At 35.3% G+C, this 26,274-nt stretch overlaps 1 protein-coding gene across 9 annotated transcripts in view; it reads left to right on the top strand.

Moving 5' to 3' along the window:
• The first annotated feature begins 11,223 nt into the window (after positions 1-11,223).
• ralgapa2 (Ral GTPase activating protein catalytic subunit alpha 2) overlaps positions 11,224-26,274 on the top strand; it is a 149,240-nt gene continuing 134,189 nt past the window's right edge. For all 9 annotated transcript variants that reach the window (XM_049463346.1, XM_049463345.1, XM_049463344.1 and 6 more), the window contains exon 1: positions 11,224-11,477. In XM_049463346.1, the coding sequence (XP_049319303.1) occupies positions 11,372-11,477 (106 nt within the window). In that variant the 5' untranslated portion in view covers positions 11,224-11,371. The remainder of the gene's footprint in view (positions 11,478-26,274) is intronic.

Raw genomic sequence — 26,274 nt, 5'->3', positions numbered from 1 at the left:
TCTGGGGGTAAAATATGCACCCTAAATAGACATACTCTGTCCGTGTGCTTTGAATTGAATCGACTGTTTGGATTGATAACAAGCTACTCAACAAGAGGAAACCCGCAGTGGAATCTACCAAGGACAGCTTGACAATTTTCACTGGAAAGCTGCTGCCTGTACTGAAATCTCTGAATTCTGTCTGTGATAGAGCTCTCAGGTTTGCTACCGCTGACCTCTGCTGCAGTCGTCAATGTGAGCTGTACTTGAAGGTAAATGGGTCATCCTGGCCTATGAAAAGGACTCATAGTTAGATATTCATGCACAAGGCCCTTTTGCAGAAATTACCCCTTCCATTTCATCTCTCTTGACAGTTGGACACACTGATTATTCTATTCATACACAAGGATTGCATGCTCTTCTTTTTTCTTTTACAGAAATTTTATAGAAAACACTTTTTATTTTATCTGTTAAATGTTGTACCTTAAGCTATGGTTACACTTATTTGAACCACCCTTCAACTCTGACCTGATGTAATAATATGTAAAGACATTAGACAAAATGCAGTGTAATATAAAATGAAAATACACATATAAACGTATGATTGGATGTAACACGAGTATGCATGTAATTAGTAATTAGTGGTATTTTATTGTAGAATGTCTGAATAAAGATATTTTTGGCAGATGAATCCAAGATTAAATTGAGTATAAAAAAAGAAGGAAAGAAAAAAAAAATAGCTCATGATCCAAAGCATAGTCTAGGATAACCACATGAGCTGTCAAACATGGTGGAGGCACTTTTATAGCACTGGCAATTATAATAGCAGGATGAAATGTAATGCGTACAGTGCTATCATTTCTGCTCAGATTTTGTCAAATGCTGAAAAAAAAGTTATATGACTTCACCACACAGGGATTTATCTGTAGGTGTTAAACACTTTCACTATGTTTAGAATTAATTTTTATACGTTAAAAAAAACCTCTTATGAACGTATCCTGTCCAACAAAGGTAACTCTTGCGCTACCTTTCCTGATGAGAGCCAGTTTCATGATAATGTTTTTGATGGTCTTTGCGACTAAACTTGAAGATACTTTTAAAAAGTTCTTGAGATTTTTCAGATTGACTGACCTTCATTTCTTAAAGTAATTTTATCCTTATTCAGTTGAGTAGTTCTTGCTATAAAATAGATTAGAACATTACTCACACAGAGCTATTCATTGTATTTACCAGCTCTACCTCTTCACAACATAACTGATGTTCTCAAACACACATTAAGAGGGGAAGACATTTAAGTAATTAGATCTTGACCAGTTCAACAGAGCTGGTAACTGAAAGCCTGAATTCCAGGTGATTCTACGTCATGTAAGCAAGAGTTGCCTACTTTGAAGAATCTAATATATATATATATATATATATATATATATATATATATATATATATATATATATATATATATATATATATATATATATATATATATTGCAAAATAATTCAGCATGTTTTCTTCATCGTTTGAATTACTTTAGAATTAATCTACAATGTAGGGTTTTACTTTATATTAACAAAAGAACAATTCCTTTTAACTCATTTCTAAACCTGAAGAAGCAGCCTCCATTCAATAAATCCTGAAAATGATAAGTGGGTTTTATCAGTATGTACTGTAAACCAGTATTATCATAGAATTAATACAATATATAATACACGTCTGTGTCGTGAACTCTTGGTCTTTTCCTGTCACGTGATTTTAGCTAAATAGTGTATAAATAAACACTAGAATTAGAACTGGCCAGCATTTATTTTTTTAAAGCACATTTATGTAGAAAAGTCCAAACAAAAAGCTAATAAAAAAACTGCTAACTGGGACTCCAGTCCATTCTTCCAGAATGGAGAGAGGCATCATTTGGCAGATTAACTGATGAACAGTTGAAAACCGTTGTGGATAGTTTAAAAGATGCCACACGATGATTTTCCAGTCTTTTTTTTCTGGAGGTAGTTTTACACTTGGTGAACCCAATTATTCTAGCCGTTAGGTGAACCCAATTAATCTAGCCTTTCTTCTCCTGAGAGGCTGATGACTGGAGAAATTGGAATCAGATTATGAGCGGGAAATACTGAAGAAGCATTAGCTGCGTAGCATGTATCATACATTCAAGATAGAGACCCCTGCCATGCATACAGCTAAAAACACCTTCTCTCCCCGATAATAATTCTCTTTCCCCCTGCTTATTAATTTCACTGCAGATTATCTGTGCTGATAGAAGATGCTTTCAGGACAGACTTTTAATTAAGTGTGTGCAACGGTTTTATAAGCAGCCATGTTGAATTCAGACACAGTGTAATACGCCTGATTCTGATTACTCGATGGTGGGCCAATCTCGTTAACCCCTCTGTTATTTGAAATTTAGTGTTGTTCAGTCTAAAATGTAAAGCTCTGAATGTGAGAGAAAGAGCCTCACCTAACACACTAAACACAATCTGAAGCTGAACTGTGAAAAATGAGGTTGTTGCGGTGGTCACTTAATAATCCCATTAAATTCTGTTTTTTTTTTTACAGACAATATTCACGTGACGTCGTTCTCTGCAGGAAATGTGAACCAAATTAAAAACTGCATTGATTAAACTCTTTAAAATAACATTAAAAAGCGATCTATGAAGCTTTTCTGATGATGCTTACCTTTCCCACACAATAGTGCACATTTACTCCAAAGCGACCCCTGGTGGCTGTGAAGGGAATTACACACTAAACTACAGCTCTGAAAAAATTAAGAGACGACTTCAGTTTCTGAAACAGTTTCTCTAATTGTGCTATTTATAGGAATATGTTTGAGTAAAATGATCATTGTTGTTTTATTCTATAAACTACAGAAAACATTCCTCCCAAATTTCAAATATAAATATTGTCATTTAGAGCATTTATTTGCAGAAAATGAGAAATGGCTGAATAAAAAAAAAAAGATGAAGAGCTTTCAGAACAAACACAAGTTCATATTCATAAAGTTTTGAGATTTCAGGAATCAATATTTGGTGGAATAACTCTGGTTTTTAATCCCAGTTTTCATGCATCTTTGCATGTTCTCCTTCACCAGTCTTACACACTGCTTTTGGATAACTTTATCCCACTCCTGGTGCAAAAATTCAAGCAGAAGCACTTCAGCTTGGTTTGATGGCTTGTGCTCATCTATCTTTCTCTTGATTATATTCCAGAGGTTTTCAATATGATAAAATAAAAAATCGCTTAATTTTTAAGTGGTTTATATATTTTTTTCCAAGGCTGTATATGAGAAAGAATATATTGTGAATGGCTTAATTGAATCAGTTTGATGAATGGTGGTTTATTGTTTCGGAAAGCAATAATCAAAAAATTTTGTAATATCAAAAAAGATTATTTGATTCCTGACTAATCGCCTTTTCCAAGCATGCTCTTAGAAGGTCTGGAATATAATCCCATTATAACTCATTAAATCATTCTTATCATTTTCATGTGGGGCTCAGTCACATGGGTGGAACATGGGCCGGGTGGGTTTCAGGTGGGCATCGCTTCTGAACCCAGTTGGCTTTTTAAATAGGCCCCACCTTAATCTTACATTGGCCCCATCTAAGCCCGTGTGCAGTGTAAATCACTGTGCGGTCCTGTCACGGACCCTGATTGGGCCATCAGTGTTGAATATTCCTCATGTGGGACCAACAATATGGAACCCATGGACAAAACCTTCTTCTTCTCACTTGGGATACCCATTCAGGCCCAGCATTTAATCTTAACATATTATCACTGCAGTAAGAACCCACACGTTATGCTCCATTGTGTACATTTTTATTGATTTATTTATTTATTTATTTATTTAATTGTATCCTTCCCTGAAAAAGTTATATTCATACTCTGGAGATTCTTCTGTGTTCATTTCCTCACATGGAAGCTAGGCTACACTGAGGCACAATGGTGGCATTTGTGTCCTTTGTATCCTAATATGCCATAATGGGGAACATGAGCTTTTAATGACACTTAGATTTGTTGAAAAAAGAAAGCCATAACCATGTGGGGAGGAAAGTCAAGTATTTGCGAGCTCTACTTGTGAGTTTAGTGCAGACAAGTGCTTTTCAAAGCTCAGGATTAAATTTTACCACAAGAGGAGATTCATTTATGGGGTAATGATGCCATCTTCTGGTTGGTAATGCAGCATCTGCTATTTGTGTATCTGTGGTAATTTAGAATGGGCCTACCCGTTACTCAGCTCAATTTAATATATTAAATATATTTAATATCATTACAACAATAAAAATTAATAAATGTAATAATATGTTACAATAATACATTAATACATATTTAGAATCAATACAGTATACTATAGCATCCAATTCAGTGACGTTTAATATTGTGCACTGAAACAGCACAAGCAGTCTGAACAGTTTTCAGTGTTATCGGGACAAAACTGATTTAATATTGCAATAAATAACATTGCTACTGTGAAGTGTTTTAATTATTTAATGCAACAGTCAAAGTATAAATGTGAGCGAATATTAATATACCTAAAATGATATGTTGCCGTTGTTGTTTGTGGTGTGTTATGTGAATCTACAATAATATGAATTTGGTTTGATATTTAAATAAATGCATTTAATTCAACTTCATGTAAACATTTTAAATTTCCTGTTTACATGAAGTTGAATTATTTAAAATATTTAGTATTTAAAATATGTAACACAAACTTTGTAGATTAAAGATTTAGAACTAAAAGGTTAAAAATGTAAAAATGATTTAAAAAAGTGTTCTGTTTCAATAATAAAAAAGTATAATATATACTGACATACCAGATGCCATGAGACTCCAGTATATAAATGAAAAATTAAGTGTTACGTTAGGGGGTGGCTTGGGAATGTTGACATCTGTATAAGTTGTGAGGTGTTATCTTGTAAGTTAGACTGACTCGCTGTATGGAGGTAAAAAAAAGTGTTCCAGAACCTTTTTTGTATTTGTAAAGAGGCTTCCATTTTAAAAACAAGAACAGTTTAATCATCTGGATAAGTTTTATTTTAGTTAATTAAATTAATAAAAATACAATTCCTCAATTACTTTTTTATACAATAAATAGTAAATAAACACATAAATAAACAGACAGCTGCATAAATTAATTGCAATTTTAACGCAAGTATTATTATTATTATTATTTTTATTGGCTTTGTATGTAGGAAACTATAACCTTGGAGCAGAAAGATTTTTAGAAATTTCTGTTATTGAGTTATTAAGTGTACTGATACTTTTAAAACGATAAGAAATCCCTTCTAATCACAGTTTGGTTATGTAGTGAAAGTGCTGACAGACTGATGGACTTAAAATATTATTTTGCTACTCAGAAGCGCCATCTGCTGACAGTTTTTTAACCTGCCACCACAGAAAACCAGCATAACCCTCTTATGATTAATAATAATAAACTCCTGACTCAAATATACTGACTGGTCTTAATATATCTCCGGACAGTCTTCTCATGTTTTATTAATTTATAAATGTAATAATCTCCACCTGGATACAGGTTAATAAAAATCCCTCTTAACTTTTAAAGAAAACAAATAATTTATCTGAACACTTAAAGTAATATGAAAATAAATTGAATAAGAATTTTGGTTTATTTTGTTTTAAAATCTTTTCGTTATTATTTCGTTATTATTTTCCACTGCAATTTTTATTATGTAATAGATAGATAGATCTTAATTGATCCCTTTGGAAGGGTTCCCTCAGGGAAATTAGGATTCCAGCACCATCATAATCCTCTGGTTGCTGATAACAGTGTGCAGAGGATGACTGGCATTGTCCATAATGTCCAGTAGCCAGCCCGCCTGATCAGTTTGTTGTTCTGTTCCATGACTCTTTAAGTAAAGTAAAACTCTTCCAAAACAAGCAGTTTGAAAAATACTGAAAGCTTTTTGGTGTTAAATTGGATTTGTAAAAGATGCTTTTAGAATAAGGGAGGAACTGTGAAAAGTTATATTTTAGCGATAAATACAGGTTCTTTGATAATACAGTAGAAGGGCAAATCCCTCTTGAGATGCTGCGTAAAATAAAAATAAATGTAATTCAAAACAGAATGCATTTATTTTCGAGATCTCATAAACCCATGTGTTATTCAGTATAGAACATAGAACACATATCAGATGTTGAAAGTGAGACATTTTAACATTTAATGAAAACCTCATTTACAAATTGATGCAGCAACACAGCTGAAAAAACACACTTGAAAAAAACACAGGGCAACAAAAAGTCTGGTAAAGTAAGAAGAACTAATAAAAACATTTGCAATAGAAGTAATTGGGAATTAACTCACTTGACTCACATAAAACAACTAGAGAATTTGAAATGCAGAGAAAAAAATGTTTCTATAAATATTCCTTAAAGCAGCAATCCTTGAGATTTTTATTTTAGATTGAGAGCAGTAGTATTCCAAAGTGGGCAGAGGGAAAAATATTATAGCAAATCAGTGTACTTTTGATACCATTTCTGCAAAGCCACATATATTTGTTTAAATAATAGGGTGTCTGGTAGGTCCCCAGACCTTTTTTTGGCTATAAAAGCATTTGCTGGTTAACTGACTGACCATATTGCTCCTAATCCTCACTAAAATTACAGATGTATTCACTCTGAAAAGAGACCACAGCACAGTGCAAGTATTAAAAGGACTTTTTAGCATGCTCAGTGAAATAACACATTCTCACCTAAAACTTACAGACTTTTACTTTAACAGAAGGTTGTGAAAGTTTTTTTGATATCTCACCATGTACAGCGCATGACATCATCAAAAGATTCAAAGAAACCCTTTTTTATTAATATCACTCGCCACTTTTTTAGCCTTTTGTTGCCCTGTCCCAAGTTTTTAAAGCTATGTTGCTGACAACAACTTCTAAATGTGTTAAAAAAAATTGTTATGGAAATGTGTTCTATGTTTTATTGTTAATAAAATAGGGCTCTATGCTATTTTAAATCATTGCATTTTTTTTTTTTTTACATTTTCCACAGCATCACAACTTTTGTGTATTAGAGGTCATAAGTGGAAACATTTATATACCAATTATACAAATATTTTGTGCTAATAGATTGTGCAATGTGTACAAATCCTGCCCTTAAAAACTACTCTAGGAAATAAAGAAGCAATTCATTTCTGTCAATATATGGCTTATTTCATAGCTTATTTCATATGCTCGTGGATTAGAAGATAAGCTCAAGTGAATTCAGTAAACATTAATTCACATGAAGTCAAGGAAATCCAGAATGGCATTTCAGTCTTATCACATTGAATTCAATCACCCGGCTAAGTCTTAAGCAGCCGTCTTCTTTCAGACATTTTATCCGCCGCTCTTCTTCACAGTGTTAATCATCTGCAAAATCAATTAAAATCTGAAGCAAGCTGAACTTGTGTTAATGCAGCGAGACCTTCAGTTCACTCACGCTGCAGGAGGCCTGTTTGCCATCAAATTATATTTCTTTATTAGGCAGTAAAAGCTTCCAGCCGGCAGCTCCAGTGAAAGACAGGAGGCAGCGCTTGCCAAGGAGAGAGAAAGCTCTGGGCTGACCCTGCGCCCTTCAACTGTGCCCATCCAGAGCCAACACAGAGGGGTGCAGACCCAGAGTCAGGGTAAATATGTCTCTGCATATGTCCAGGACAGATTTTGTGTGTGTGTGTGTGTGTGCTTAATGAAATCATTTCTGCAGTCTGTGGTATGGTATTAGACAGGGGAATCTAGGCATTTTAGAGTCATATTGTCCTGTATGAGATGACTGCAGCAAATAAAGCATGAGGTCATTGTTATACTGGCCACCAGATGGCGCCCTGGACTACTATACTAGACCTTTCACATTTTTTAATTAGAACACATGAAATTAAATGATACCTAGATTGGAAGACTATTTTAAGTCTATGTTTAAATAAAAGATTTTAACCCCTTAACAGGCCAGGATTCTTTTTAATTGTCTACCTGACAACCACTAAATGTTGAGGATTCTATTCAAGAATTACATAAAAAGTTCTCGTGTTTGAAAAGGAAAATTACAGGAAAGCATAATTGTAATAGAAAAATATAATAACATCTTTAAGTAAATCTGCTAATGTCAAAATATAATAAATACATAAAATTAATTCTATTGATTCATAAAATTGGCTCTTTCCTGGACTTCATTTTAAGATCAATATTTTCCTGAATACAAATCAAACGGTTTATGTCCTCCAAACCTTTAGTTTTGTTATCTTTGTCTAGTCTTTTTTCAAACCTGCAGAATTTGGGTTGATTTCTGTTACTGATCTGGAATTATTAAGTGGAGTAGAGAGAATACAGGGAGCTTCTCCAAGTTGTGCAATGTTTCAGAATGTAAATAAGTTATTCTACTGCAGAAGAAAGGGTTTTGTATCACCTAGACCTGTAGCCTGTATACGGGACAAGACATTTTATGGGGTTAACCAAAACTGATATCTAGGCCAAAATAGGAAAAAACTCACCCCACTCCCTATACCCTACAATTAAAGAGACCATATGGAAATAGATAAGCTGGTTATAATTAAAGGTAATACACATTTCAAATTTCAAACCACTGTAATGCTAGTATTTGTCATCTGAGCTTCATCATAGCCAAATAAATGAGCACTTTTGAATCAGGTCAACTATAGAGGCTGTTATTGTCATTCCATTAGGGGTGAGACAATATACCGATATATAATTTTGACTAAAGTTATTGCTTCATTACTTCACATAGTGGCACTATTCAAATGAACAGGGTAAACCTATCGGTTGTCAAATTCTGTGAAACTGACAACAGTAAATATATAATTCCTGGTATTTACTTATTTAGGAGTATATTATCCTCATCGGTAACATAGGTGCCATGAAGTATTGTAGAGAATTGTCACAGTATTGTGAAACCATCTTGATAATATTGTATTATGAGATGACCTGTGATTCCCTCCACTACATTCCATCATCCATCCTTTACAAAACAGACAAATATTATTAGATTTTGTTTCTACTGAATTAAACTAATACTTATTTTGTTGCATTTTAATATGTTCCTGAAATTAACAGAATATTTTATTCATATCATCAAAAATATTGTTAAAATTGTTACAAAATACCCTTGAATATTGTGATATTATTTAAGGCCCATTTTCCCTCCTAGCGCTGGAAAATATATTGATATTTTATCATATTGTAATACAGTTGTTTTTTCCGTATCGAAAATATGCCTACCGAGGATATCATTCCTGCTTTAAGAACACTGAGATGAACTGTACATTTTATTACAGAGTGTGTAAAAAAATCCTGATAAATGAATCGTGTGTAGCAAAAATGTTATGTAAATAATTGTACTGCATACATGAAAGTGTTTGGAGTATTTGAATAGGATTTTTTTTTTTATCTGCCGCACGACAAATACTGTGTAACATAAGATTATATTAGATTAAATACTGTGATATAATATTTTAACATATTGCCCAGCTCTATCAGTGCATGATTATGTACACCAACGCCGGTTTATACTGATTATATCTGTGTTATAATTATTCTGTATTGACTAAGATTAAGGCATAGCTAACGAGCTTATCGTGATAAACATTTTGGACATATCATCCAGCACTATGCCTCATCCTTGTGTTGTGTAGTGTTTGGCTAAGAAAACGGTAAAACTCAACCCAAACTAATGACTCACTCACAGGTGACCTGTATGTAATATTTGTAATTGTCATTTTAGCTCAATTTTTTTTGTCAAATTTATCAGATATGGAATCAATTAATATGGCCAGCTCGACAGTAATTGCAGTGTGTTTTTTTGTAGAAAGAATTAAAAACACCACTATAACTTGTTTTTTGCTTCTTCTAAATGTCTGAAACTGATATTCATTCAGACTAAACACAAGTTTCAGGTTTATTTTGTTTCAGTTGTATGCTCCTGAAATAAATAAAATATTTTAGTGTTTTTTTTTTTTCATACCGTCAATACTATTGTTAAAAAATATATTTCAATACCCTTCAATATTGTGATAATATTTTTAGATATATCATATATTGCCCAGCACTGGTGTTGTGTAGTCTTTGGCTAAGCTAATGGTAGACACCTGCACACAACTTTATTCACAGGTGACAGTTTTTATTTATTTATTTATATTTTTTAAATATTTTTTTGTTTTGCTTTGTTTTGTTCATAATGTCAATAATATCATTAAAATTGTTAAAAAAAAATCCGCTTCAATATCGTGATAATTTTTTAGCCACATATAATGCCCTGCCCTGGTGTTTTGTAGTCTTTGGCTAAGCTACCAGTAAACACCTGCACCCAAACTAATACCTCACTCACACATTTTTTTTATAAATCGAATACTGCTAGATTAACAGTTATAGCAGCTTGTTTTTTTTTTCTTTTGAATGTCTGAAACTGATATTCATTTGGACTAAACACAACTTTCAGGCTTATTTTGTTTAAACAGAATGCTCCTGAAATTAATAAAATATTTTAGTGGGTTTTGTTTTGTTTTTGTTTTGTTTATACCATTCATAATATCATTAAAATTGTTAAAAAAAAAAAACCTTCAATACACTTCAATATCGTGATAGTATTTTAGGCACATATTGTCCTGCCCTGGTGTTGTGTAGTCTTTGGCTAAGATACCGGTAAACACCTGCACCCATACTAATACCTCACTCACAGGTGACAGTTTTTATTTTAATCTTTTGCTCTATATATTTTTTTTATCGATCTTACCGGATGTGGAATGAAGTAACACTGCCAGATTAACAGTATTAGCAGCGTGTTTTTTATTTCTTCTGAATGTCTGAAACTGATATTCATTTACACTAAACACTACTTTCAGTTTTTTTTTTAATAGTATGCTTCTGAAATGAATACAATGTTTAACTTTTTTGTTTTGTTTATACCGTCAATAATATCATTACAATCGTTAAATATATACCCTTCAATATCGTGATAGCCCTGCCCTGGTGTTGTGTAGTCTTTGGATAAGCTACCGGTAAACACCTGCACCCACACTAATACCTCACTCACAGGTGACCGTTTTTTTTTTTTTTTTGCTCTATAATTATTTTATCGATCTTACCAGACGTGGAATGAAGTGACACTGTCAGATAAAGAGTAATAGCAGTGTGTTTTCGTGTGGAAGGAGTTAAAACACGGCTCTGCGTGCTCCGGGGGGCGTATGGAGGGGCGTATCTGTCCAGAGGCAGAGCTGAGTGTGCTTCCGTGTTTACTCCCCCGCGGGCAGAGAGGGGCAGGCGGGCGGCCGCTGGAACACAGTCAGGCGCTTAGCGACCGGGAGAGCAGCGGCTCGAGGACACCGACTGGATGGTAGAGAGGAGGTAGAGAGGAGGTAGAGCGGGCTTCAACATTGACTTTTACAGCGGAATGTTCACCCGAAGGGGCTATGGAGACGTCAAGAAATCTACACAGAAAGTTCTGGACCCAAAGAAGGATGTTTTAACCCGCTTGAAGCATCTCCGCTCACTGTTAGGTGAGTCTCGCAGCTCAGCTCTGATGCTGTGTGACACTGTGACAGCACCACTCACCGTGTAGCAGCCTGGCTAACCTAGCTTAGCTTTCACCTAGAGCTAGCTAGGTGTTATGTATGTATTAGCTGTGTGTGTTTGTGGCTAGCTAGCGTTAGCTAAATGCAGTGCAGGTCGTCGTGCCTTTGTTTCCCTGAATGAACATGTCTATTTTTCTTAAAATAAACAGAGAAACCTGAATTGTGTCTGTATTAAGCGATGAAAGGGGCTGCCATTGCATTATGTTTGTTTAGCTTAGTTAGCGTTAGCTAACATAGCTGGCAGACTGGTAATGCTAGCTAACGTTAGAGTCAGGTGTCATTTGGGCTTAATTGTTCAGCTGTGGCTAACGCTAACTATAGCTTGTGTTCTTTCTGCCTTAGCCGGTTAGCTAGCTAGCTTGCTAGCTGTAGCTATAGGTTAGCTGGGGTAGCTAGCCTCCGAGAGTCTTTAGGCAGCAAAATAAGCCGACTAATTAACTAGCTTAATTTTCTACCTGCCTATTGTGTCTAGTTCTTAAAATAGCCACCACTATTTTACACTCGGCTGTTAACGCTAGCTAACGTTGGCTAGCTTCACTCTAGCTACTGGCTCTATTCTTTGCTTGACAGCAGCTGCAGTAGCATTGTGTGACTATCCTCATATCACCCTTAGAAAATATGGTTATGGATTTTGCACGTTTCTTGCCTGGTCGTTTAAACAGTAGTAGCACGCAGTACTGCACATCACTTACACAGCTTTCCTGTCACCCAAAACATCTCCAAAATGTCATGTTTTTTTATTATTTCTAAAACAAATATTTCAATTATTAGCATGGCACAACAGCAGTCTTATTGGATAGTATGTGAGTATATACAGCTCTGGAAAGAAAATAACAGACCACAAAGATTTATGTGTTCCTTTTTTCCTCTGGAATATAATCAAGACGAAGATGGATAATCACAAGCCATCCAACTGCTTAAATGTTTGCACCAGGTGTGGCATAAAATTATCTAAAAGCAGTGTGTAAGACTGGTGGAGGAGAACATGCCAAGATGCACGAAAACTGTGATTAAAAACCAGGGTTATTCCGCCAAATATTGATTTCTGAACTCCTAAAGGTATACGAATAAAAACTTGTTTTCTCTGCATTAAATAAATGCTCTAAAACAATATTTTTATTTGGAATTTGGGAGAAATGTCTGTAGTTTATAGAATAAAACAACAATGTTTATTTTACTCAAACATATATCTATAAATAGAAAATTCAGAGAAACAGATTCAGAAACTGAAGTGATCTCTTATTTTTTATTTAAGAGCTGTATACGTATGTGTGTGTGTATATATGATAGTAGCTGCAGCATTGACAGAAACTGCAGAATTGTGTGGCTATTCTTATGTCACCCTAAAAAATATAAATTATGTAGCTAGTTATATTAGTTTTGTACGTTTCTTGCCTGGTTTAAGGTGTTTTTACACACTCAAACAGTAGCACACGGTACTGCACATCACTTATAACTATAGTTATATAGTTATATTGTTCTTTTTAACCAAAACATTGCAAACATTTTCAAGTTTTTACAGGAGAACAAGGAAACATTATCTTTCAATGGAAGTCAGTGTTAAAATAATTGATTCCATTTTAAAATACAACATTACTGGCCCTCGGTTGTATGTATAAAGCGAAAACATTCTAGACCAAGTTGATCTAGAAATAGATCCTCTTTCGTTTTGGGCATTCAAAGGGAAACACTGAAAAATAAAAAGGATAAAAGATTGTATAGAATTCTCACTTATGAGGCAAAAAATAATATCTTATTGTGACTTGTATGCTATATTCATCAACAGATTTATTATTAATCGAATTTGGTCACACTATCTTCAGTTTGTCAATAGTTGGGATTGCAAACAGATAAATCTACTATGAGATTTGTTAACAGATTTTGTTTGTGTAACATCGCTAATGTTTTGTGGTTTATATCACTTTTGAATGTGAGCTTGTTTGTTACTAGTTTGTTTGGTGATGCCATAAAAAGTCCAAGCCATTTTAAAGCGTATCTGTTGGTCCATTTATATGATTTAAATTGGACACAGTGTTAAAAAAAACAACTGTCACAATCAAATTAGTTATGTCACAAAGTGAGTAAAAAGGTTGTTGCTTGTTGAAAGTGATAATATAAAGTATGTAGCCTGTAGAAGGTGTTTATAAGGTGTCAGAAGTTCACAGTAGTGTGTGTGTGTGCTCTTGGATAGCCCAGAATTATATTTGGTTAGCTACAGTGCTCAAGTTACTCACAGCTACAGAGACTTCCTGTGCCAGTGTCCTGATGAGACATCTGACCAGCAGCAGACCAATATAGGGCTGTTGTTGACAAGCAAATCAGATTTGCCTCTTATTTATCACTTACACATGTTTGAGTCCCAGCTAACTGTAGCTGGTTTTGGCTAGTGTCAGCCTGGGCAGTTTACATGGAAAGCAGATCAGAAATGTTTGTTTTTATGTTAGTTATGTGATCTTTAGGCTTGGGCCTATGTGTGTTACTTTTTTAAGCATCGTTCTAAAACTAGTGTGACCTGCATTAGACTGCACAGCAGTGCTTTCACCAGCATAGGTTTCCCAGATTATCTATGATGAATGTTGCAAAGCTTGACTACTGACCTACCTGTCATTTTGAGCAGAAGTTGTGGCATAACCTTAACCTTAAATGACGTCTGTTTTCCAGAAGGCTTTGAAAGACTGCAAAGCTCAGCATGCATATCTCAGTGTCTTGAACCTTGCTGTCAAACATAATTGAGGTTTGATACTTTCACATCCAGAGTATTAACTGTTTGTGAATACAGAGAAAACATATTGTTCTTATGTGTTGTTGTTTTTTTTTTGAAAGTTTCTTTCACTGTTGGAGACTTCTTCAGGAAGTCAGCTGTACTGAACTCTCGTGTGCTGTTGATTGTTAAAAATTACTGTTCACCTTCACTGACAGTTTATTCTATGGATGCACAATGATTTTGGAATCACATCGGTGTCAGCAGATATTGATGTCAGACACTTTGTAGGAGGTTAGTGAGGATCATCATATTCCAGCATCAGATGTACAACCTTCCCTAAATCTCTGTGTACAGAACACGTGGCAGGAAGAATAGAATGAGCATGACAGGAACATATTGTAACAAAGTTCCAATCTGTTCATTCACATATGATTCTGACCTCCCTAAATTAAAGCGATAAGTCAGGGATGCCTAATAGGACACTCAAGGCTGGCACACTTGTTTCTTCTCAGTGTAAAACATCACAAAAAAAAAAAAAACATCTTACTAGATTTTTAGACACCTGGTTTAGACACTCCAATAAAATAGTAATGACATTTTACCTGGATTGTACCATGAATGAAGCCTCAGATGCTGATGTGGCATAATTTAGGTGTACTGAGAAATGGTAAACACAGCATCAATAGCTAATCAAATATAAAACAACAATTTTGAGACACAGTTCTTCCAACTTACTAATTTAAAATCTTGTGTGGCCTAAACAAAGGTTTGGACACCTTACCGGGGTCAAGACTGCATGCTAGCTAGATGTTATGTACTGATTTTATGTTTTTAGCAGCTATTTGCCCTTAATTTTGAGTATTTTGATCACTTTCCTGTCATAGAGGTCAGGGCCTGGCAAAGATCACAGCCAAGTGAGCTGACTTTTCTTCATAGGCAAGTGACAATTTTTATTTAAAGAGATTGAATTTGGTGTTTACACAGCCCTAAAAAATCTGATCTGTGCCACATTAAGGCAAGACATCAGATTAAAGTCTCTTGTCTGATAACTTGAACATAGCTTTGTTCACTTGGCTTGTTCAATATTACCGATGCTAGCCACTTTCATGTACTAGAAACCTATCTAGATATTGAAATTGACAGGTAATTCTCATACTTGCTTTTGTTCATAATAAACCCTTTTAACATTATTATTGGGTCTGGTGTATGTCTGATGTTTGAGTGGAGTAAACCTTTACGGCTGATTGGATGTTGACATGTGACACTTATGGCTGTTTGGCTCCACCAACACAGCCTTTATTTACTGACTGAGTGATATTGTGTTTTAACACATCACATGATCTGTTTTCATACCTACTAACCTCCAGACGTGTCTGACTCAAAAATTAACCAGACAGGGCAGAAAATAAGACTTTGAACTCAACCTTTAAATAACCTTTTAAATCAAAATACTAGAACCCAGAGCCGTAATGTTTAGTCTCATGTTTGGCAAATCTACTGGAAGCTTGGTTTGAGAAAGTAAATGTAGTAATAGTCAGTTAGCACCTATAATTTTATATATTCTTATATATAATGTTTACACCATGTTGTACAACTGTTACACTTTCAGTAATGTTCATACGTCGCTAACCCCAGTCAGTGTGTAAGCAATGTCTCAGAGCCTTACTTGCTGAGCCTGCAAGTAGTTCAATGTCAAGTCCACCAGGACAGGGTCACAGATCAGTTGGCCATGTCCAGCTTCTCTGTGTGCTGTTTTTGTGTGTATGGGTCTTACTAGATAAGGCAGGTCTGTTTACCCTGTTAGGGCCCTCTAGTTCACTTGCACTGCCCTAGTCTTTCAGTGGTGCTGTGTTTTCATGAAAGGAAGGATTTCCTCCCACTGCCTGCTTCCTGTACAGAGAGGAAGTAAGGATGAGTGATAAGGGTACTGAATGTTAGGGCTACCAGATCTTCTTTCTGTCTTTTTGACTTTCATGTCTCTTTCACTGCCCTCACATCCCGTGACTTTTATAAAATAGCTTGAATGATGTCAGTTTAGGTTTTTTGCTTAGATCAGATTTTTATATGTTGATGGTTTACATTCACAAGTGGAAATTATATGTATTAGTCTGCAATGTGAACAAATCTGTCTCTAAATGGCACACTGTCACTTACTGATACGTTCATGCACATCATCCCTGTTTTTTGATCTGGTGCTGGTGTTTTGCTAAATTCCAGCTCCCCTAAACTAATGTTTTGTTGGTCGTTGTGAAAAAAAAAAATTGACATAAAACATCAAAAAAAGGTGCAAGTGTACACATATTAAAAATCCATAAAATTTGACTATTTGATTTGACCATTTTACATTTATGTTGCATGCCCACAGTTGTATCTGATCTAGGGGCACATATAAAAGTGGCTTAAATCTGATTTGGAAAGATTTGATTTTACCTGTCTACACAGCCCTTTAGATCTGTGTCAGTTTGGGTCAGTTTTTTTGCCTTGATCAAAACACTCTGCTTAGCTGATGGTAGGTTTGTGGCACCAACATAATTAATTTGACCGATGTCCAAAACGTGATTATGGGGTACTGGGCAAAGGGTGGTATCATATCTGGAACCACAATTCTTTGGGATGTTCTAGCAAGTGGTGCAGATTGGCATAACTGTTTTTGTTTAAATATTATATATTGTATATATTGTCCCAAAAATGATTGTGATAAATTATATCATTGTCCAAACATCAGTGTTGTGGGTGTTTCTAATAAATTGGCCAGTGAGTAGAAGCACAATGTACTGTAGGTGATTATAATAAATATTGGGCTATGTTGATGTCAGAAAAATATACTGAGGTAGTGCCTATATATTGTACGACAAATCAAAAATGTAATTATTATAACAGACCCAGGTACAGAACAATCACATTAGCCCAATTAACCTCAATGAAGAAGACCTTTGCTCACTAACATAGTCAATACATCAATATCTTGCAAGATTTTTTTCCCCCCACTATTTGTTTGGTGGTCATAATATTCTGATTGAATTATGTACATTTTGGCGTTCCTTGGCTAAGACTCCTTGCCGCATTTACCTACTTGTGTAACAAAACTCATATACAAGTTTCTCTGTTTAAGAGCATCAGCCAGTTGCACTAAACGTAATCAACCTTGGCCCTATTTCCACCTGGTCACTTCATCAGCATGGAGTACCAAAGACTCATTAAAAGCGGATACAAATCACACAAAGCACTTCAGGAGCTGATTAGAGACACATTTGAACCACATTACAGCAGTGTAAATGCATCTGTATCGCCAAAACACTTTAGAAAAACAAATTACTGGTATTATATCACAATCCACAGCAGGCAAATTTCAGTCTGTACAGTGCATTTGACCATTATATGCATAGGGTTAGTACCTTATTAGAATACTGTTCAAATGCTAGTCACCTGAAGTGAACAAGTGTAAACAGGGTAAATGAGAAATCCCACACCAAAGGAGAAGAGGAGTATTTTTTTTCTATCATGCTAGATCATGTTAGGTTTGATTATTGGGTTAAAATGGAGGGTTTGTTTTGGAAAGCTGTGTGAGCATGATATATTATGTTTGAATGACATGCAAAATAAATAAGTATTAAGTTTGGTAATTACTGGAGCACTGGGTCACTATTGGCCTGTCTTTACCTCCCTCCATTCTGCTGCAGCAACAAGAACAGAGTCTACACAATCACAACCATGAAGTGTGTTTGCTTTACGCCTATATTTTGTTTGTTATGACACATGGTTTGAGTTATTTTTTCGTTATTTATTCCAAAACTAATTTATGAGACTTAAATAGAAACAGTTTTAAATTAATGTTTTCTGTCGCTTGGTCTCTGTGTGAATTATAAACAAATTACCAGTAAAACCAGATGTCCTTTGTGGAAATTGTGTGTGAGGGACAGAAAGAGAGCTGTCTTCCATATTGTGCAGAAATGTGTACAATAAGGGGGCATGTGGACGATTCATTTATCATTGTCATACAGACATGTGACGTAAAGTCTTGTTAATATTTGAGTGAAGTCACACATAGCTATGCATTACTCTGCTTTATTTCTGCCAAACTTCATTACCTTTGGTGTTACGCCAAATTAAACCAAGAAATAAAGTTTTCTGTGTGCAGAGAGTTTGTGACCTGGTTCCATCAGGTTATACTGAAACTGATATCTGTATTTTCATTATATTTGCATTTTGTTTGAATGTCTGGCCTGTTGATGCAAATTACCAACTAGCCTGTCAGAAGTTGGGGTTCCTCAACAATCCACAACTGTTTGTGGATGGAGCTTTGTAGGATATTTAAAGCTTCCTACAGACATGATGTCCCAAGTCTTAATGTTTGTTTAGACAGAACATATATATTTTCATGTGAAACGTATGTTTTTGGCAGTATTATGTAACACTAAAAAAATATTTTATTAATTTCAAGAATATTTAACGTATACTGCTGCAAAAAAATAAATGCTACAATTTTATATAGTGTAATTATAATGGGTACAAACATTTAGTAGAAACAAAGAGATCTGTAAATGTTTGTCATTTTTGTGAATAGTAACTTACCAAGACTATATAAAATACACAGATAAAATGTACCACAATACTAAACAACTGCAGAATATGTAATGCATACATATAAACTGAAAACATATGTAACAATTCAAATGTGCCTTTTTTTTTAAGCAGAATGACACCATTATCACAATATGGTCCTTTTTTATCTTTTCAAAAGTATGACAATATTATTGTGTACAATGCAATATGACGCACCTCGGTTGGCCTTATTCACTGACTTAAAAACCTGTTTTTATATTTCTGTTAAAATGTTTCCCCCAAAAAATGCTGCAATTTGTACTGCACACAGCATCTGGCAACAACGGTTGCGTGTTGCAATGCAAAAAATCAAAGAGTAATTCGATTGATATTACTTTTTGTTTTTTTTATCATTTTTTTTCTGCTAGATATTTGCTTTGTAAAGGATGCAGTTTTTAAGATACCGACACCTCTCTAGTCCGGATTGTTTAATCTGTGCAATGCTTAATTTCATGCAGTTTTTGTTTGGATGCACAGTAATTTTATTCCCCCCAATAAGATTAAATGGCAAAATGTTTGCTTTTCTTCAGATGTTCATGATGTTACAAATACACTTGAAACATCCACCCAACCACAGTGGTAACACAGCAAGCATTAGCCAGCACCTAAGAAACTGTCTGAGACACCATAGCAACCACTTGGGATACCATAACAGCCTCCTAGCAGCACCCAGGCAACCACTAAGAAAAATTGTGGCAACTGCCTGATTTAATACTATAGCAGTTACCTTGCTGCACTGTAACACACATCTAGTGTCCGCTTAGCAGCACAATACCAGTCTCTCTAGGGGTACCACAGTATCCACTTATCAACCAACTAACATTCGCATATCAACTTCATAACTACTGGTACCACCTGGCACACCAGAGCAACCACTAAGCAACATTGTATCAGCTGCCTAATGTAAAATGATAGCAATCTCCTTTCTACACAGTAGCACACATTTATACTTCTGCTTCGAGTCAACACTTTGTCTAGAGCTCTGCCTTTGGGAGTGCCCTATGACCAAAAGTGGCCATAGCAACCATTTGGCAATTTTACATCAACCACAAGCAATACTATAGCAACCACGTCAGATACCCTAATGAACCACAACCAAAGCTAGGAACCACTTAGGAAAACCATGCTAACCAGCAGGGAAACAATAGCCACCACCTAGTGACCACCTGGAGGAGTTTAGCAGACACCTTGTATACCACTGCAACCACCTAGCACATAGCTAGTTTTCACAACACTATAGCAACCAATGAGCAACTTACTAACAACTGTCAGGTAGTAGATTCAATCCAGTTCAATTGGAACCCCAGTAGAATCATGTAAATGTATATTTCAAGATACTGTATTAAGTTTTGTTCATAGTATGCAGATGTAACTCCATGCAGAAATGAGGTCATTTGCTTTTGGTGTTTGTTTTCCTGCATAAGCTCTTATTACATTGAGGATTTTGAGTGTAGAATATCAGTCACGTCTGGAATCTTGGGAACTTTTCATGTTCGAGGCTTATTATGGTTTTGTGAACTTGTTGACAAATTCCAGTCCTGTAAGTCTATATCCCTGCCAGTGGCAGTGTTGTAGCCCCATTGTGGTGAGTCAAGAGGTGGTGCAGTACAGGTTTGGTTGCATTTGAAAGCTTTTAGGATTGCCATGTCTGCTTTCATGATGACGGCTTTTGTCTTAATTGCATGGTGTAATGATCAGGCAGAGCTCCAGGAGGATGAGGAGTGGCAGAGCGGTCAGGCCTGCACGTAGATAATAGTTTTACTGTAATATTCATCTGTTATTTAGGAGACTCTTATATCATTTTTGTACACTTCAGTCTAGTAGACCTGCCACAGTACCTGTAATCATGTTACTTGTGACTTATTGTACAATATATGGACATGAGCTTAATCTTTTTTGCTGATCGTGATATGACAAATTAGGGCTCGGTATTCAAGCTGATTTCCCGAATCATTTAAATTCCTTTTCTCAAGGTCACAATTTGATTTAATTTCTGAGCAGTTGCGATAAAATTGAATATAACTATTCATTTAGAGATATTTCAGTTACAATTACAGGTTTTGCTTGGATATAAAAATACATTATCAGATAACTAAAGTTACAATTGTGCATTCAACCTACCATCATTAAACGTATTTGTTGTGCAGGTAGGCCAGGCACAGTAACTGTTTTTAATGGACTGTAAATTGTCATGATCATTTTAAAATATGTTTATAGCATGCACACATACATATTAAACACTGTTTTAAAATAAAGTCTACATACCAGTCCAATCACGTATTGGGATACCCTCTCATCATCCTCAGGACAGCACACCTGTTTAAAAGTCTCAGCTTAAATAGACATAAATTAATACAATGGCAATAGTGAGGTCTGCAAAAATCATCTTCATTTACCATACGTTAAATTGATAACATAATTATTGCAACAGGCCTATGTGCAGATCAGACCTCGTTTTGTAATAAAACAATGGTTGGGCACGCAGGATGCAAATAATAAATGAACAAAAAGCATACGAACTTTTTACACACTTGAATAATGAATACTCAGACACTAGAATTGGAATGTTATTTTTTTTTTAATATCTTTAATAAATCCCACTGTTTTAAAAAACAAATCAGCATACCAGCGATTTAAGAATGAGATATATTCCAATTAAGTAATTAGTAGCAGTGATTTGTGTTTACATCCCTACAAAAACGTAAAAAATGTGTACATCGCCAGGCATTGAATTACAGATAGAAGTTAACACAATAAAATTTCCAGATTAGTCATGTGTGTTAATGCATTAATTTTGACAGCACTAATGTTTTTGCTAATACATACAATAGGCCTAGTTGTATGTGTCGGATTGCACAGTGACCTACTTCTGAGGAGGTAGAACAGTAGTGAAGAATTGAATAGAGAGTGGGGCATCCTGACTCTCGTCTTTCACTAGGAGCATGCTGATGAGCCAGCTTAAAGTCACTTTATTGTCTGGTGCTTCAGTTCACTGCGTGGCCAAGGTATGACAGTAGTGTGTCTGTGTGTGAGCTTTGAGAGGAGAAAGGCTTGACTTTTAGATACTTTTGACACATGAGGAGTAGTTTGCTGCTGAAAGACTACTGACTCTCCATCTTAGATTTAAAACTTGAACCTGAAGGTGTTACAAAATGATCCAATTCCAAAATCCTCTAACAGCCTTGCCTTGCTACAAAAAAATTCTTACATTTAGACCACCAGTGATGAAAGCCCTTCTGGCCCTAATCAGAGCTGAGAAAGCCCTTCTGGCCCTAATAAGATGCAGTGGCCTCTTTAGGAGATTGTTGTTTTTGATGGCTGTAGTGTTTTGTGCTGATTGTGCTTTAGGAACACTGCAGATAGCAGCATATCACCATCAGACTCTGATATCTTGTAACTGTGGCTTTGCCTGAAGCCTGATTCACTGTCCATATGGCAGTGGTCATGTTTCGCTTGAACTGTTGGCTTAGCTGCCACTATGATTTTGCTCTGTTTTTTGTTTTATCTGCAAGGTTCCAGAGAATGTGCACAAAATAAGTAGCGTTCTGCCATGTTCCATAGTATTGGGAAAGATGTGTTATTGTGGTAAATGATGCCCTTCCCTGAGCATATCATGAATATCTGCAACATTTACCAACTGCACGTTTCCTATAGTAGGTGTAATTAGTCTTGTTTAACTGGAATGCAGCATCTTTTTCTTCTACACAGATTTTAGGCATCAAAATGCCTAGGACATCAAAATTGATTTTTGCCATTTGTGAATTGATTCAGAATCGTCCATGTCTGAGTCGACATGGAGCTAAGAATCAAAAACATGTACCCTCCTCTAATAAATTGTAAATAGCATATTTGTTAGAATTTCTGTTAAGAAATTATAGCTGTTAATGCATTTTGTCCATAATATTTTTGCTAATGTACTTATTGCCAAGCTGTGGGTACAATCCCTTTTATTGCCCTGAATAGTGAGTTTATAATTATGTAACATTCAGAGGGTTTATGATAATTAGCTCTACAAGAATGTCTATTGGGGATTTTAGAGAAGATCTATTTAAATGTTCCAGAACCTTTTAACACCTGTAAATCTTACTACAGACACAAAACAACAGTTTGGAGAAGTGGTCCTCAAGTATGATCCTGGAGGGCCACTGCTCAGCACATCTGAGCGTTCAGATTAACATTGTGCAGCTTAAAATAGCTACTTTTCTGTGTAGCTGAGACTTACTTACAGTGCTTAATATTATTATGAATCAAAGCTTATGCTAGTGTGGGATTTGTTGTTGCCTGAAAGAGAAAGCATGATCACATATTTTCTTGTTTCATGTTAAAAAACATAGCTGTATTACATTGTTATTGAAAGTAAGTAGACGCTCAAACCAGGATGACAGACAGCTCATATGACAGTAGCTTGACGTTTATTTTTGTCAACATGAATTTAATAGTAACTTTATAGTCCATTTTGCCTTTAGTATTTAAGTTTAAATGTATTAAAATAATACATTAATTGTATTACATTAACTGCTTTTTCTACTCCGTGCTCTTGGCATGACATCATTGATTCATTAAGTGAGGCATTTGAGGGTGACCTGAGAAGTCAGAAATGCTGTGTACTGCTGAGCCGTTAAACATGGCTAAGCTACTGAGCTTATCTGCTTTCAACACTGAGAGGGAAACTTTCAGCAGTGTCAAATTACCACCTCCCTGCCTGGAAGACCTCAACTCTAGAAAGTAAATGTGAACAGTCTCTGTGCTAAACTCCTCTAAAGCACAGCACAGAGACTGTGTCTTTAAAGCTGTCTGAATGTGTCGTCAGTCAGCATTTTTGTGCATGATGATAATTAGCAATTTTGTGACACTGCGATACTTTACAGCATCTGTGTTGCTGAAGAGGAATGGAATACAAATAATCTTATACCAGGAATTATAAATGTATTAGGAATTTATAGGAATTGCAGGAATTATATGAATATCATAGAAATTTTAAAAGCAATATTCGTCACAGCAGGTTTCCTAATTTCCTTATTTCTTGTGGGTGTGGTGGGTGGTCAAGTTTAGCCCAAGACACATCAGAGGTCAGTCACACAGGTAGCCTGGTGGCATGGGAGGGCACAGAGCAATGATTAGCAGTCTGGCAAATGTCTTGGTTGTGAATTAGGGTCGTTTGGCAGAGAGGGTGGGAAACATTTAAGCCAAAGCAAACTAAACTGATGCAACTGATGCGCTGATACCAATGTTATGCAGTTGGGCCACTGGTCACGTTTGCATTTTCTCATAAACTATTTGCTGTTTTATGGATCTTCAGGTTCATTTGTGTAGACCCAGAAAGTGAGTACCAAATTTTTTGCACACTTTTGCACACTTAAAATCCTATAAGTTTCCCGAAAATAGTCAGTGAGCCTTATAATCAGGTGCACTTTATGTATGAATTTTACCATTTGATTGTAAGGAGCAGTAAAGACACTCTGCTGAAGTACAGCATTATAGTTTTATAGTTTAGTTTTTCAGCATGAGACATGAGACATGGAGCAGCATTAGCATTATCGCTAACCACACTGTTAAATGCTAGTTAGCTTTATTGCTGTTCAGAGGTGAACACTTTACTTTAAGTGCTTTACTCACCCAAATTAACAGTTTTCAGGAGAAAAATCTGTGTAGATTAACATCCAGTGCTTGTTTGACTTTAAAAATAGTGTGCCTTATAATCCAGTGTGCCTTGTGTATGAAAAATGACTGGAAAAAAAAACATTTATTGATAGTGTGCCTTATGATCGTATGCACCTTATAGTGAGAAAAATATGGTATGTTCACTGTATTGATCCACCTTATTCAAAAGCATTTGATATGAATTAAACACACAGTGATAATAAACTTACAGAATAAGTAAAAAAAAACATACTCAGTTTGTTATAGGGTTAATGGGGTTTCACATTAATAGAAATAAGAGCAGAATTTTATATTACAATGCAATATACAGTAAAATAAATTGTAATACTGTGTATTTATATTTGTTTTAACCAAAAACTGTCATAGTATGAATAGCACACTTATCATATGCGTAAAATCTGGGTAAAAACAAAAGTTTGCTCTCTATCTTCTGAAATATTACTGAACTGGAGTTGAAGTTTCATTAACTTAAGTGTAAAGATAAATTATGGTATAAAAAAGCTAGAGAGCTATACATTACACAGACACCTATAGTTTTAGGTTACTCAGTGTGAGACTGCTTTAGATTTGACTTGGATGCAAGTCCATTAGGGTTTAGCTACCTTTCCAAGAAGCTGTCTAGCTGTGAGCTGCAGAGAACTATGAGACATGATGCAGTGCACAGTTTTGACGTTCAACTCAGATACTGTTACTAGAGGTGAACTGAAATATTAATATATTCATATGGATTAGGATTTTGAGCTTTGCGTTTAGCCTCTGTTCTCCTTAGTTCTTCTGCACTTGTGTTTTGTTTGTTAGTTTGCCTTTTCATTTGTATTTCTGTCTTTCACAAGTGGGTTGCCAGCCACACATCCTGTAGCAGTGGTTGCTGTCTCACAGGTCTAACCAGGGGTAGAAATGCACTGAAATAGATTGATGGCAGTCACTAAAGAAATTACATTATAGTTTCAAATGGAACATGAATTTGGTGAACAGTTGCGTGCACTCTAAGTATTGTTTCAGCAAATGTTAATGACCACTTTGGAAATAATATAATAATCCATATGGCAGTAATAGATCAGTGATGTATTCGATTACTGTCATCATAAGGTTACATTGCTGACAGCCTTTTTAATGTGTATTTATGTAAACAACATGTCTGTGTGATTCTCACTTTATTTGTATTGTTTTTATCCAGCTAGCAGTATGTCTGGTTATAAGAGAGCATGTTATTTTCTCCCTGAGTGGCCCACACTGAATATTTTATATGCCTCTCGGCTCACAGTCGTTGTTTTTCTCAATTGCTGTTCCCATGTAACACCTTAACAGCTGCTACAGAATCTATGCTACGATTTCCAAGAAATAGCCAGTCCTCTTGTCTCTCCCAGTATTTCCCAAAGAGGGAAAGCACAGTGTCTACTCCTTTCTTTACTTTAGCTTTGTTCACAAAAGTAAGGAAATAATTAATATGATAACATACATTATGTGACAGTATTGACATCTGCTATATTTATGGGACATGCAAAAACTAATGCTATTTACATTTTGTAAATTTGTTAACAGTACAGGGTGGGTCAAAAGTCATTAGATTAATTTTTATTCCAGAAACAATGTATGACTGCTCTCAGAATGGTGGTCATGTTCTGGGCATAGGTAGGTATTCAGAAATGTCATTTTTAAATCTAATTTTTAAATAAAAGGATGTCCTACAAATTGTGACTGTATATTCTTCTAAACGAGTAGTTTTTTTTTTGTGACAGGCTTACCAGAAAGAAG

Source organism: Astyanax mexicanus, chromosome 14, assembly GCF_023375975.1.
Source record: "Astyanax mexicanus isolate ESR-SI-001 chromosome 14, AstMex3_surface, whole genome shotgun sequence".
Lineage (NCBI taxonomy): Eukaryota > Metazoa > Chordata > Actinopteri > Characiformes > Acestrorhamphidae > Astyanax > Astyanax mexicanus.
This window is presented reverse-complemented; position numbering and strand designations above follow the sequence as displayed.